This window comes from Poecile atricapillus, chromosome 6 (genome assembly GCF_030490865.1).
Source record: "Poecile atricapillus isolate bPoeAtr1 chromosome 6, bPoeAtr1.hap1, whole genome shotgun sequence".
Lineage (NCBI taxonomy): Eukaryota > Metazoa > Chordata > Aves > Passeriformes > Paridae > Poecile > Poecile atricapillus.
In genome coordinates this window covers 34374687-34390597 of record NC_081254.1, presented here as the reverse complement: position 1 = coordinate 34390597, position 15911 = coordinate 34374687, and the positions used below count along the sequence as shown (strand labels likewise).

Sequence of the window (15911 nt, the reverse complement as noted above, 5' to 3'; positions counted from 1 at the left end):
AATGCTATTACTGTCTAGTGAGACTGCACATATTTTTGATTTATATTTCTAAATATTTCACCAGAAAAAAAATGTTACAGCATACACTGCATGTTCCTTTGAACATTAAACAAGCTATTAGGAAACACACTGGTTATTTCTAGTTACCCTGAATACATTCTGGGGGCTGAGGAAAAGCATTTCTTCAGCTTTTCGTGTATCCAGCACCAGCTCAGGGAAGTCAGACAGCTGCTTTCAAAGCAGACTGGGCTTCCAAGTGAGCTTAGCTTGGTAGAAGAACTTGAAATGTGTCTCACACCAAAACATTTTCAAGTGGAAATGCAATAACATGTTAATTAGAAAAGTCTTTACACAGCAAAAGGCTCCTAAAGAACAATAACTCTGTAGTTCATGTAAGCCTTTTCTAACACAATCTTTACACGGGGAAAAGAAAATATGAAAGAAAGAACAACAGCATAGAAAAGATGATATAAAATGTTGTATTTGAGTATTTCCCGAGTAGTGATGAAACCCTTCAGCTGAAATCTGCTTTGATCACCAACCAGAACAGAACTAGAGACACCTGACATGAAATGACAGAGTCATTCTCCCCTGGTACAAAACCTGCAAGATCTGGTATCCATTTTAAATGACAGATTATTATAGAACCATGAACTGATACACAAGATTAGCATTGTATCTAGTCAAAAATTAAATTCAGGCACTTTTTAATACATTCTCAATACATGTCTTTTCTTCAGGGAAGCTCATATGCAACATTTGATACTGAAGTTGTTGTTCCAGAACAGACGGGATGGACTAAGAGCATAAAAAGGGGAAAGCCACTTAAAAATACATATTGAGTACATAAAGCAGCTTAAAAGCTCAGAAAGCCTCACACTGAGGCTTTGAGCATTGCCCACACCAGCTCTGCAGCCTGTGCCCACAGTGCCTAATGCAGAATTGCCATTTATGACCTTCCACAAATGCCTGTCCCAAACCAGAACAAGAGCTGGGGAGCACAGGCAGCTCTGAACAGCTCCTGGAAAACAGCACAGCACTTCTCATTCCTAACCAAACATCTGAGTTCAGAGCAGCAATGGAGTCAGGCTTGAGGGGAGGAAATAATGCAAGGCTGGATGGGGCTTGGAGCAGCCAGGGACAGGGGAAGGTGTCCCTGCCCATGGCAGGGGTGGCACTGGATGGGCTTTAAGGTCCCTTCCAACCCAAATCATTCTGTGACTCTAAGTTAACTCTCCACAGAATCAGTGTCCAGAGTAGGCAATGCTCCCCACACAGGTACCTGTCCTCTTAAAACAACAAGGAAAGTTGCTCAGGGGTTGTAATTGATTTGTGCACATATTCCTCCACAGAATTTTGTATACAAATACAATACATGATTTATTTCTTTCAAAACTCTGTACAAAATACAGCATAAATAACAAAGACATTAAATATTTACAGCTGTAACATTAGTTAAAGGCTTGAGCTTTCTTTATTGAGAAAAAAAGCTCATCAGCTACTGTTGAATAGCTGATGAGGATGTTCAGGTTGTTTCCTGGACTCAGGCATCCCATATCAGACTGTGAGGAATCACATTCATCTCATTTTCTCCTGGTTATTTTTTCAAATGGATACCTGACACGATTCTACACAAAGAGAGAGTCTTTTTACATAATCCTGGATATCCAGCCCTTAACAGTCCTTCAAAGAGCTCTGCACTTTCCTCCACAAAGGGTTTGCTTCTGGCACTGTATTGAATCAGTTAAGTATTGCCAGTCCTCAGCCTCACACAAAACTGCAGATGCCAAGCTGAGAGTGTCTCAAACCAGATTATAAAACCAAAACTAAACCCTGTTTTCTGTGGACACTCACGTGAGCAAAGCAGATTAAACCTCAGCAGCCAAGGACACGGTGACCAATATTAACTCAAGCATTTTGCAGTGTGGTTATGATTGTTTTTGATTCACAAACAAACTGTGCTGAGAAGAACAACTGTAGTTAAATGTTGTGGTGTCTGTAGTTTTAATTCTAATCTAAATTACCCCAGCTGTTTTAATTCAGCTGAAAGAAAGCCTGCAAGCAAATATGAAATGTATTAATAATGATAATAATTAATAATAATATTGCTAGAAGAAAACTTCAGAAACCATCTAGTCTACCTTCCTACTCTTGTATTTTTGAAAATCCCAAAGCTCTTGCTCAAACTGATATGGGAGGGGCTTTTTTATTGGCATAAGGATAATCACCACAATAATTCTTTGCCCATTAACAGGCAAAGCGTGTATATAGAGGGATTAATTCACTAAAGCAGTTACTTCCCTTTGAAGTCAGAGAACTTTTTAATAGTGCTTTTCATCCTTGCTTGTTTCTTTGTCTAAGGCACTGCTTGTTTTACAAATCCCACTTGTTAAGTGTCACTTGCCCTGGTTTTGCTAGGAAATCCTCTGGGAGTCTCAGCCTATAACATTCTAAGCTCCACTCAGAGTGAATCATCAGTGAAAGGCAAGCTTTAAAAATGAGATTCTTCCAAGTCAGCCAAAACCAGAAAACCAATCCTTCCCTCCCCAAAACACTTGAAACAGATTGCCAATTACAGCAATTAGGATGATTTTTCATATATTAAGCTTCCTGTCTCTTGATTATTAGTTAATTAGCTCTCCAGCACTGAAGAGGTTTCTGCTGTAAATAAAATGTCTAATTTTAGAGTAAACAGAGACAAATAAAAAAAGCAAATACTTCCCAACCCCCTGCCCTTTTTTTCTCTCTTAAAAAAGGAAAAAAACTGTGCTAGAGAACCACTAAGTTCCAGAAGCAAGGAATTCTAGGCTTTAACAGTTGTAACAGTTTAACAGTACCTCCCTTTAAAGTTTGTGAAATGCATTGAATGTGGAAAGGCCACTGTGAGGTAGTATCACACACTCCCATTATCCAGCTTCTATCTGTCCTTTTGCAGAACTACTAGAGCTTTTTTAACCCCATTTCAGAAAGATTTCAACTCAACCTTTTATGAAAGGAGAACTATAAATAGGCTCTTAGATTAAAACCCTTAACAGCTGAGAAGGGAGGTGGATATTATCCACCTTTCAGGAGTACAAATTGGGGCTGCAAGGGCTTAATTACAAAGATATCCTTAAGAACACACTGAGGGCTGCTATAAAAATGACTCCAATTACAGCAGCTCCACAGACATCACTCCACCTGGGAGAGAGGAAACCACCACTTCCCTCTCTTTGCACCCCATGCTAATAATGCAGGCAGCACATCCCAACTGCAGCTCCACGCCACACACCAGCTCTGCTGCACGTGGAGAGTCCCTTCTCCCAGGTGGATTATCGGGAATGCCAGGGATTTGGATTCCTTTGTTTTCACTTCCAAGTCTCCAAGTGGAGATGAACTGCTGGCATGACCTAAGGGAGCTAAATCCACTGCTGGGAAATCTCTCAGGCAGAAAGATGTTTGGATTTGAATGTGGAATTCATGGTTTCACATGAATTACTCACTCTCCTGAAACGGGGAATTCATGGTTTTCCCTATCATTTCACTGTGACGATGTATTCTTATTTATGATGTCATCAATGCCTTCTGTAATTACAAATAAATGGGAAATTCACAATCAGTGTTCAGGGAAATAATTTTCATATAGCATCAAGAAAGTCCTTATGGTTTCAGTACTCCTGTGCTAAGAATTTTGCAATTGTGCTCAACTGGATATTTGAAGTTCCTTCATATATTGTACCTGAAATCAGAAGAAAACAAAAAAAAAACCAAAACAGTGAATTTATGAAGAGAGACCAAAATATCATCCTAAAGTCCAGTTAGAACCTTTACAATTATGAAATGAAGCTTTACTGTGCAAGTGCTAGCACACCACTGTAATTATTTATATAGTATTATAAGCATTCATATTTTATTGCCTGTAACAATTAAAGCACTTTTCTGGCTGGCACCACATAATGCAAAGACATTTTACTGAAAAGCAATTCCTAAATAGCCAACAAAAATGAAGAAGTTCCAAATGCTATTATAAATAAAAACCAAAGGAGAATATTGTAAAAAATATCAAACTGTTGTGTCCAAGGATTATCCTGATAAACAAGAAATCCTTGAAAAGAAAACTCCACATGGATTCAGATCTTAAAGTCAATTGAGGTATTTTCAATTATTTTATTTCTTTTTACAGAAATTTTCTTAACAGAATGGGACACAGCATTTGTGTCTGCATTTTGTTGGTATCTAATGAAATATTTTAACTAGCCTTGCATGTACATACATTTATACCTAAAGTTTTATATCTGAGCCTTTGAGTTAGTGTTGATACAAGTCTCAAGGAAAAAACATCTGGAAAAAAAAAGCCAGCCCTTCTCCTTCAAACTTTATCAGCACTAAAGCTCCAAGAGATACTTGGTAAGAAAGTGTCACTCACCTATCTTGCAGTCACGGTAGTACTTCTCTATTGGGTAATTTTTGGTGAATCCAACACCTCCCATCCATTCAATGCATTTACTGGTTGTCAGTGTTGCAACCTAAGGAGAGAGTTTCAGAGTTACAGCATTCAACTTCATGGCAATGGTGGTGAAACTTAAACTTTGTACCTAACTATTAACAAAACAGGGAATAAAGCAGTGACTTAGAACAAGAAGGAAGAAGGATGGGTGTTTTGGTATTCATCTTCAGCAAGCCATTTTGGAATAAAAACAACAAATCAGAGGACATCAGGAGTTTACTAATTGTTACAGCAACAGTTTCTATGCTGCCCTGTACAAAAGTCCAGCAGTGGTATCCAACACAGCAATTGCAAAGAGGGAGAAGTTATCCAGTTTTGAGTCATTTTAAGACTCACAAATGTGACCAGCAGAGCTGAAATGGTCACAAATGAACTCTTTACAGTGCCATTTCTCATGCCACAATAAGATTTCTGAGAAAATTAAATCTTTCTAGATAAGTGAAAATATTAATTCACTTTCCTCTTTTAGTGTTGCTGGTTGGTTTTAAAAATTTTATTTAGGGGCATGAGCAGCTTATTCACTGGTGACTTACTTTAGATTCTGTGCATTGGACTAAGAAACACAGAATGGTTTGGGCTGGAGGAAATCTTAAAAATTATCTCATTCCACCCCCCCTGCCATGGGCAGGGACATCCTCCACTAGCCCAGGTTGCTCCAAGCCCCATCTGACTTGGCCTTGAACACCTCTAAGGATGTGGCATCCGAGATAAAAGTACATGCAGAGATTTCACAGCAAAGATGAATTAGGAGTTACAGAGTGGGTAACAGGAGCAGCTTCAGCAGCAGTGGAATGAAGGAGTGAGGGAGCTGCAGGTACCTCAGCAGTGAAGTATTTGGCCATGCTGGCCTCCTTGATGGCCGGCCTGCCCGCCTCTGCCAGCCGTGCCGCGTTGTAGGTCAGCAGCCTGGCTGCCTCCAGCTGCGTGGCCACCTGGGCAATCTGGTGCTGCATCCCCTGCAACAGCACCACAGCACTCAGACACAGCCACAGCCCCACTGGAGCAACCAGCAACAGCCACTCTGCTCACCACGGAATGGACCTGCACTCTAAAATAAAAATGTGAAATCCAGGTGGGAGGTAATTCCTTGTTCCTTCTGTGTTTATTGCCAGAGGTTGGGAAAACTCCTGGGACACTCAAGTGCTTCCAGGAACTGCAGTCCCATTTTCCCCTTTCCTGTTCTTGGATTCAGGAGCCCTGGGGTTCCTTTTGCCTGACTGGCTGGAGAGAGGGTTACCTATTTAAACCCAGGAGTATAAAGGAAAATTTTATCTCCATCTCAGCATCCTCCTCAGGATTATAAAGGCATGAGGAAGTCAGAGCTGCGTTTGCATTTTGCAGGTTTGGCTCCCTAAGGAGCTTAACCAAGGAAGACTTGTAAACAAGTATTTCTTGAATAAAGTGGAGAACTAGCAAGGTGACAACTCCTTTCTTTGTCCCAGAGGCACAAGACAAGATTTAGAAGCAGCTTAAAGGTACAGAGGACACGACTGAGGAATGGATTCAAGGGGAAGGAAAGAGGTGATGGAGCTCATATCTGAATGGTATTACAGAAGAATGGGTTTATTTAAGAACACCCAAATATTATGATCATTGAAAATGAACATTTAGTAGTCTAAAACACAATGAAATCTTTCATCTTATTAGAACATTAACACCATTCCCTCAGATCTGCAGAAATATATAGGCAGGTCAAAATACCAAAATGATTTGGCAATTATAAATTCCATTTCCCATTCAAAAGACGTAGTTCCAATCATTTCCTAGGTATCTATGAGTGCTTCCTAAAATTTGCATAAATTATGAGTAGTGCTAATGTTCCTTCTCTTCAGCTGAGATGTAGGTTTCTTTTAACAAGAAAATTACTATAGTAATTACAATTATGTAGCTCCCTTATTAAACTATACATCATTTTTGCAACAAAGAGTCCTTTTTGCTGTAAGAAACAGATATTATAATGAAAACTAAATGTCTTTGTACAACACAGGAAATCTAATAATTCAATCAGTTTTCCTCATCTTTTTATCATTTTTAGTGTCTCCAGAAAAAGCCCTTCCCCTACACCTCATGAAAGAGTATAAAAACTGGAGCACATTCAGTATAATGTGATATTAAAACCAGAAGGGAGTTCCATGTGTATTATTTTCAAAGATGAGTTATCAAGCAAAAGGAATATGTTAATATTTTAAATTTTTCAGTTATCTGTGTGGCACTTGCATAGGCACACAGCACCGAATTGATGGATTTTAAGTGGCAGATGAACGTTCATCCAGAATTTTTTTTTTAAAAATTCTTCTCAAATATTGAGGAGGAGTGACAAGACATGAAGTGGAACATGAATTATGCAAATCATAATACTAATTTTACTCTTTTTTTGTGGTCACTGTTCTTTCCTGGAGGAAACACCCCTTGTGCCCATTAACAAGTACCTGGAAATCAAACACGCTTTTCCCAAACTGGACTCTCTCCTTTGTGTAGGGAACTGTACGGTCAAAACACCCCTGGGCCAGTCCCAACATCTGTGAGGAAAAATAAGGATATGGTCAGAAAAAATGGATTCTTTGAATGCACCTAATGAGATGATAATAACTGGTCATTTTCTGGTCAGGTAGATTGATATCCAAGAGAAAAGTTGTTTTCTTCCTACCCAGATATTGCTAAAACTTCTATAGAGAATTATAGGAGCCAGAATTTTACAGCTATCAGACAAACTGAGGCGAGTTATAATAAAGAAAAGTTTGAGGGAAAAAAAAAATCTATTACATGCCCATTTTTTACCATAGGCAAGTATTTGTGAAAACACTACCACTCATTTTTTGAGCAAAACTTACGGGTCAACTGTAATTGCAAAAATATTAAGCAGGTTTTTTTTGGAATATTCGTAATTGCATAAGAAAATGACTGTAAACTGAAGATCTATAGATCTACATTACCCTATTAAAGGAAAAATAATCTGAATTATTAATCAAAACTATTTTCATAATCAAAATAATTACTCATTTTCTAGAGGACACCAGACTGCCAGAATTAGCAATTTATTTCAGAAGTTAGAAACTTAGTGGAGTGGAAGCAGAGATAACAGTTCTTGCACTATCTTCCAACTCTGCAGAACAATTGTACAAGAATTTAGATCAATTTTGTCTTTCCACAAAGGCACAAGCAGTAGAATGTCACATCAGGCAGCTGAGAAAAACTGCCTTTAATGATGTAGAACAGAAACAAACTGATATATAGGAAAACAATAAAAGAAAATATTGCATTCTGCTGCTAATCAGCCCCATTACCAGATTTGTCATCTCCTCATAGAAATTATAAGGACCAAGCACATCAACTTCAGCACCTGTAATAATATTGCAGCTGCCTTGCACTAAAACCATCTGAAACTCTTTTCAAAGCCACAATTACATTTTATAAGATCTTCATTATCTTTTAAAACTATTACTGCTGCAAAACTAAACTCAATACCACAGGGCTTTAGAGCTGCTGTTCTTGTCAAGTCCATTTCTCTTAATTTGAAGGTGCCAAGAAAGCAGTAACTAAGATATAACAACTACCTGACCTTAACTTTTAATTAAGGTGTAACTTGGAGTAATTAAGAGTAAAATCCAGACCATGTATTTTACTGCCAGAGCCTTTATATTATTTATATCTCTGGGAACAATGGGGCCCACAGCCCTTTTTAAATGCCATATCAGACCAAGTTTAATCAGAGGTAATCTTTAGAAATGACTGAAAAGCCAGCCCAATTATCAGCACAGTGTACTGCCATGTGGAAAATCTCGGCTTCATGAAGATCATTTCTTCTGGTCTGTATGCAAACCAAGGCAAAAGATAAAGGAGATTGGTAGTACAGAAATATGGCACAATAAAGTATAAACAAAGAAAAGATGACTTTCAAAAGTAAATTAAAAATATAAAAACTTATCACAAGTTATTTTATTCTGGGGCTGAACCTGATTTCCACTGAGATCAGCAGCATTCTGACATCCAAACTGACTACAGCAAAATACAACATTTTGAAATAATTTCAAGGTCAGTAAATATTTTCTCTTAAGATGCCATACAGTGCAATTTTCAAACACAACAATGAACTGGATCTGCTAGAGAAAACATTAATTTTAAAAATAAGTTGATTTTTAAAAATAAGTTGTTGGGAAAACATCAGTTAACACTAGGTTACATTTGCCAGCCCCATACAATCTCAGCTGGAAGCATTAATATTATACATTTCAGTGTGTTTAATTTTCCAAAGTTAGTTTTCTTTGTAAAATAAATTTTCATACTGGAAGACAAGAATGTGGACATAATTCAGTATCAAAAAGTTAACGACCAATGACGAGCTAATTGCCATTTAATGTTTTTTTAAGTCTGTTACTTATGTCACTCCAGGAGAATTTTCCCACTGGCAGTTGTTCCCATCCTCACCGTGATTTTGCTACGGGAACAGTGACATCTAGTGGCAGTTGAGCTTTTAATAAAGTATTTTCTAAACTGCTTTAAATATTCCACAAATTTCAGTCCAAACTCAAATTATATCCTGGCTGTGCTCAGTAATAAAGCAAATCACTCACCTGGGCAGCAATCCCTATCCTGCCAGTATTGAGCATTCCAATGGCATATTTATAGCCTTGTCCAACTTGTCCCAGGATATTGCTCTCAGGAACCTAAAAAATAAAACCACCCAATTATTCCTGCTCTATTCTGCTTTGCAAGTACTGAAAGGGTTCACAAGTTTTATCAATTGCTCCTCAAAAGTGAAGGCATAAGACATAAACCACAATTTGATTCCTAGGATACCTGATTAGAGCATTCCCAGATTCACATGGCTATAAACTGATGATTGAGAAAAACATCAAAATTTAAGAAATCCAACCCCTCTCTAGACTTGTATGTGAGGAAAATGTTAAAATATGCCCAACAATCAGTGTGTCTAAGGGAAAAATATAGGGAATTTAGTTAATATTATTTCCTTATGTGTGGTCAGGTTCCAGCTGTGCACAAATTATGCTTCAATAGCTGAACTTTCAATACCTTCACGTTGTCAAAGGTGACTGGGCAGGTGGAAGATGCTCGGATTCCCAGCTTGTCCTCCTTTTTCCCCACGTGAAGCCCCTCTGTGTTGCGATCCACTATGAAGCATGTAATTCCTCTGTATCCCTGGGGGGAATTAAAAACAACCAAAAACTGGTTTTCATACTAATATCACTCAAAATCTACTACCTACATCCAGATTAGGGACAAATCTGATACTTGCCTATTCAGCTGTGCCATTTTTTCCTGGACATACTTTACTATAGAATACTTTCTAGTTTTCCATTTTGCCTTTTAGCAACAGGAACTTGCCAGCTAAGTTAGAAAGGTTGGAAAAACCTAAGTCTGTGAGTCCTGTTACTCAGAGCACCACCAGTGCTCTGCTCTCCATCTAAGCAACCATGATCCTGACATTTTTATTTGCCCTGGTTGGAGGAATTTATTAAATTGCTCACCAAGTTCTCAAGTTTGGTTGGGAAATATTTTTAAAGGTTTGCAGTCAGCTAGGAAAAGGTGCACAGAGTATTAACCTCTACCATCAGATTATTAATATAAAATCCAGTTTCATGTATCAGCAGCTGTCACTGAAATGCAAGAATTCTGTAGCAACTTACTAAGGATGGGTCTGTATTTGCCATGACAAAGAAAACTCCTGCATCTTCTGCTAAGCTAATCCACATCTTTGAGCCATTGATAATGTAGTAGTCTCCTTTCTTTTCAGCTCGAGTCTTCAAGGAAAAAGCATCACTGCCAGACCCAGCCTCCGAAAGACAGAAACTCCCTAGCTGTCAAGGGAAGGGAAAAAGCCAATTTAATTTTCACAAATATAAATAAATCCTACAAGGAAAATACTTGTAAGCCAGCACAAGTCTCTGAAATTCAAACATTTTAACCTATTGCATTAAAGTAACTGAGCTTCAGCTGTGGAGATTAAGAATAGAAACACTGTGTAATTACACATCTCTCAAAGTCAACTGCTTTACAGTTCTTTTCCACAGTAAATTAAATTTTAATGAAACTAATAAGTGCCCTTCCACTTTTACCTCTCAGCTACTGATGACAGGATGTATCTATATCACCACAGATCTCAGCTCTAACCAGAAAGTTCAACACATATTTTCCAGAGCTGCAGACACACATTAGTCACTGAAAAAAAAAAAATCCCTCTAACATTACTAAAAAAAAATATAGTTTTAATAGTTAAGTAAAGTAAGACTTTGACTCACTGTATCTTTAGACACCCTGGGCAGGTAAGTTCTCTTTTGTTCTTCTGTTCCATAGGTGGTAAACAACTTATTTGTTAGGGTGTTTTGGAGTTCACACACAAGAGCCACAGCTGGATCAACTTTGGCCAATTCTTCCACTGCCAATATGATTGAAAAAAATGAAGCTCCAGTTCCTCCATATTCTTCCCCAAGCTCAATACTCATCAGCTGAAATGGAAAAGGTGCAAATATATAAATTTGTTGGTCCTGATAGCTGGAAAGGCTAATTGAATCAAGGAATGAACACCAGCATGTTGGCAATGTAAATCCTCACAGCTGCACAGAGGACTCCTGATTCTCTCCTCCATCAGCACTTGAAGTCATGACCTTTCCAGCATCCAATTATGCTTATCCAACTAAAAAAAAAAAGTGAGGGAGGGAAGACAAGGAACTAAAAGATAAGGTGAAGTATGTGGTACGGGGGAGATTGAAAAAAAAATTACAGTAAAAGATGAAGAGTGATAATGTTGTAAGGAAAGTTGTCATGTGATCGACAACTCCAAAATTTTTAATGATTCATTAGGTCATTTGAATTATATCCCTCAATCTTTTCATCTAAAAATATGAACAAGGCACAGATAGAGATTCATAAAATTATATTACTTTCCAAATAAAAGATTAGGTAAAAGAGTGCAGACCCCTTGCTCAAACAATCCCTGTACAACGGAGTCTTCCATTTTCGCATTCTCGTCCATTTTTTGCACAAAAGGCGCAACTCGTTCCTGGGCAAATTTGGTCACTGCAATGAAGAGAAGAAAGAAAATGTGTAAATATTCCAACAGTCTCCTTGGGGATCAGTATAACAGGAATGTGGTGTTTATGACAGGTTGTGCACATGTTCTGGCTCTCCCAGAAAAGTAAGTAGCCCAAGTAACGCGAGGTGTAAAGCACAACTCCCCCAAAAAATCTCAACATTTGACTAGAAATAATTAAAACAAAATTTTAAGCGAAAATATCCCTTCTACTTAAAACATTTCTGAATTTTAACAACAGAGATAATAGCTACCCATGTCTTTGAGCATGGCCTCCTCCTCAGTGAATGTTTGAAGTGGAGCACAGACAAGCCCATCACTGGCTATGTTTGGCTTAAGTTCTGATTTGGAGGATCTAAAAACACAGGGAGAAACCCTCCAAGGAGCCAAGTGTGCTGGCATGTGTCTTCTCAGCTGTTGGAAACAAACACAGAACATGCAAACAGTTAGATCTGTATGCACACAGCAATATACAACTTCATATTATATAGAGTGCTTTTATTCAGTAAATGATGAGGAGATAAAACTTGCATCTAATGTTCAGCTTGAAAGCTTTGGAGAAAATATAACCTCCCCCTCCCCTGTGTCCTAAAAGAAACATCTTTTAATTACTTCCAGTTTTCTTTCTGGAAGTTTACTAACACAAGGTTATCCTAAAAAGTATAAACAAACCTTTTTTTTTAGTCAATTTTAATGTTTACAGCAAATAAACCCTGCTGACAATATTTATTTTTATAATGATTTTTTGTTGATAGTGTAACTAATAATTAATGTGTCTTATTTGGTTGATTTATTTTAAAAGCATGGGAAGGAACTTAGTGATTTATGCTTATGTTCCCCACTTGTCCACAATATACAACAATGATTCCAAGAAGCATTTGCTATCCAATCAAAAGAGCAGAGGCTGAGCATTTTACTATGGGGAATAATATTAAGAATATGTGGCAAAAGTCACAAAAATAAACAGAACAGTGGCTTTTGGGAAGAAGCTATACACAGTGATTATCAGGACATAGATAATGTGACAGCTTTGTCCCCCAGAGACCTAAAAACTTTTGTGTTCAAAGACTTAATTGTCTCCTATCAGGCTTTAGAAAGTTAAGTTTGGTATGAAGGCCAATACGCTTTCCAAACACAGAATAATTTCTTAGTTTTTTAAAGGAAGCTGGCATAAAGGATCTGGCTCAAAAAGTAATGAGCCAGCAGTAGCTAAAATGTATTCCTGAAAAGCAGCACAGTTTGACTGTGTCTCAAAATCAGCAGGACAGAACAATGGTTCTGCTCTCACAGCTCCCCAAACTGGGGCTGATGTCCACAGATCTGATCTTTGCTACAGATTTCTGTCACTTTTGCTATGCCAGTCTCAAGTGTGGAGACACAAATATCTCACCATGACAACTGCTGACAGAAACCCCCAGGAGAGATACAGCTATGCCATAAAGTATATGAAAACACATGTCTGCCAACACACATTTTTGGCAGCACTCACTCTTAACCCCAGAGTGAGGAAGAGACTGGCTGTGCCCTAAGCAGGCGCCTGTTTAGCTCCCAGAACACAGGGCAATTCCACAACGCACATTGTGATGGCAGCATTCCTCAAAAAACAGCAGAAACTCTGGGGTCAGGAAGTAAAAATTCCTTTGATCCTTCTAATAATTCCCCCTCTTTCATGTTGGCTTTCAACACTTGTCATCTCCCTGGCTGAAGAACTGATGTAAAACACATGGATGAACTCTCGGAGACAACAAGCAGAAGTCTACTGTGATAAGGAAACTCTGATTTTGGCACAAACAGCTGTGTATAAAATAAAAACCAACAACAACAACCAGCCAGAAGTGGTAACAGAGAAGATAAATATTGCTGTGAACATTCAGTGTTTATTCACATTCAATACCCCTGGTGACATAAACAACTACTGGTGAGCTGGGCTAAATTCTGAATTTTTTTGGATGGTCAGCAATAGCTGCAACACTTTCAAATGATGATGGAGTTAATGGAGTCACTGTGGTTCTTCACAGAATAAAGAAAACATTGTTTGAATAGAGATTAAACCCCAGGCAACCATGTTCTGGAAGCAGTCAGCCAGGAATGGATTATTTGCAGAACATGCAGCCATGCTGGGATCACCTGACACTCAGGTGTGCAAACATCCACCTGTGCAAGTCTGTCCTTGGCAAGGTGTGGGAAGGAAAAACCCGAGTATAAACATGCACATTTCTATTTAACACCGTGCTGCTTGCTGAGCAGTGACAGGGCTACAAACCACACAGGCTTCCTGCTCCCTCCACTACTTCATTTCTGAGTACAAAGAAAAGAGGTTTTCCTCCATAATAAATAAGGCATAAATAAGGTGAATCAATGGGAATATAAAGCATAAAATCATAGAGTAGTCTGGGTTGGAAGAGACCTTAAAGCCCATCCAGTGCCACCCCCTGCCATGGGCAGGGACACCTTCCACTATCCCAGGCTGCTCCAAGCCCCATCCAGCCTGGCCTTGGGCACTTCCAGGGATGGGGTGGTCAGAGATTGAGCCCCTGGGAAATCTGTGCCAGGGCCTCCCCACCCTCACAGCAATCTGGGATTACCCGTCCTGAAATCATCCCAGGCTTTCCCTCCTTCCCATCACTTTCCCTGAGAGTGGCAGGGAAAGGTATCCTACCCCAGCAGGGGAAACAAAGGTTCAGACATTGATCAACCATGCTTTGGCACATACTTGTTTGAGACATGGCTGAAACAGTGCTGCAGGAGCAAAGGAATATTCCTAAAAAGGTCCTTGGAAAGTTTTAGAAGCAGTGGGATGCATCCAAAGGATGGGATTAAAGCTGGCAACAGCCACACAAAGAGCAGCAACTCACAGGGGAATTTCCAGTGTGGAAATTATGTTTTAGCTCAACATTTAGATTTAAAAACTAAATAAATAATCAATGTCACTACATTATTGTGGAACTTTTTTTTTTTTTTTAGAGGCCATGTAGTAAGACTAATTTCAAGCAGTTATTTAAAGAGAATGTGCATTACCTAAATCCTTGGATGCTGTTTCCCTGCCTTTTTTTCCTGCTCTTCCTCTGTAGCTAGTGATTTATGCTCCTACCTGATTCGGACTGCTTGCCCTACTAAACACACGTTTTTGAGATTTGGTTGCTGATAACATTGATTTTTCTGTTTATCTCAATTCTTACTTCCACCTCAGCTCTTTAAAAGATCAGTTCTCCTGGCTTCCTCCTGTTTGTTTTACAATCTAAAACAAGATTTTAATGCTGTACCTGGCAGGAGCATTAAGATAAAAACAGAAAAAAAAACAAAAACAAAAACAAAGCAATGTTTTCCTCAGCACACTTTGCTTGCCTTGGTGACTTCTGTATGTATATGGATGTATACTCCTGTATATATCCCAGCTGGTTTCCACACCGCTCTTATTTCCCAGCAGAGCAGCTTCCCAATGGGAAGCCTGCTTTCATTTCTGGGGTTGCTTTTCATTATTTCAATTTATTTCCAGAACCACAACACACCCATGAGCTGCATGAGAAGGTCCCGTGCTCAGCCAAGGCACGTGTGGCAAAACCACGGGGTCTCTGCACGTCTTGATCACACCTCCAGTGCCACAAGCGTGTTGAGAAAAACAAAGAATATTCCGAATTTAAAGGGACTCACAGGATCCTCCAGGGCAGCTCCTGGCCCCAACAATCCCACCTGGGCATCCCTGGGAGTGTTATCCAAACTCCAGGAGCTCCGGCAGCCTCGGGGCTGTGCCCATTCCCTGGGGAGCCTGGGCAGTGCCAGCCCCCTCTGGGCTGAGATCAGCTTTGATCGGCTTTGATCAGCTTTGATCGGCTTTGATCACCTCTGATCACCTTTGATCACCTCTGATCAGCTTCACCTGATACAGAACTGAAGGAGACCTCAAAGCGCCTCTGTTGCCAGGACGGTGCTGCCTCCCCGCAACCATTTCTAAGACTCACAAGAACTTTTCTTAGCACGGACTTGCCCAACACCGCCCCTCCACACACACATTAACAGGGCAGAAGGAGAAAAGGACTTTCCCCCATCACCCCTCACGCCTCGCAGCTGCCCCTGCAGCCTGACAGCTCGCGGCCCCACCGCTGGCACCCGCACCCGACACCAGCAGGCTCGGGAGCGCAGCAGAACTCGGTGTAGTTCTGCCATGCCCCCATTCACCCCGTCCCGCCCTGAAGCGTCACCTTCGCACAGCCCCTCAGCCAAGCTCCCGCCGCCGCCGCCATTTTAGCGCCCGCCCCGTGACGTCAGGACCACCGCCCGCGTGACGTCAGAATCTCCGTCTCGGTGACGTCAGAGACAACACCCCCCTCCAGCGCTCCCGCCGGCGCACGCGGGTCTCGCGAGACTGCGGTGGGCGGG

At 39.9% G+C, this 15911-nt stretch overlaps 1 protein-coding gene across 1 annotated transcript; it reads right to left on the bottom strand.

Moving 5' to 3' along the window:
- Positions 1-463: 463 nt before the first annotated feature.
- Positions 464-15853, bottom strand: ACADSB (acyl-CoA dehydrogenase short/branched chain). Its single transcript, XM_058841346.1, has 11 exons — positions 15734-15853; positions 11789-11948; positions 11421-11521; positions 10744-10950; positions 10132-10302; positions 9518-9643; positions 9058-9150; positions 6916-7005; positions 5305-5442; positions 4406-4505; positions 464-3718 (listed from the first exon to the last, which is right to left on the bottom strand). Exons 1-11 carry the CDS (start codon positions 15773-15775, stop codon positions 3648-3650), a joined length of 1299 nt encoding a protein of 432 aa, XP_058697329.1. The 5' UTR covers positions 15776-15853; the 3' UTR covers positions 464-3647.
- Between the last annotated feature and the right edge of the window lie 58 nt (positions 15854-15911).

Excerpts from the sequence above, each read along its gene's own strand:
- ACADSB (XM_058841346.1), bottom strand. The coding sequence starts at position 15,775 with ATGGCGGCGGCGGCGGGAGCTTGGCTGAGGGGCTGTGCGAAG. Across the intron at positions 9,644-10,131 it reads CAAATACAGACCCATCCTTA|GGATACAGAGGAATTACATG; the intron begins GTAAGTTGCTAC and ends AATTCCCCCCAG. Across the intron at positions 4,506-5,304 it reads CCAAATACTTCACTGCTGAG|GTTGCAACACTGACAACCAG; the intron begins GTACCTGCAGCT and ends CTCTCTCCTTAG.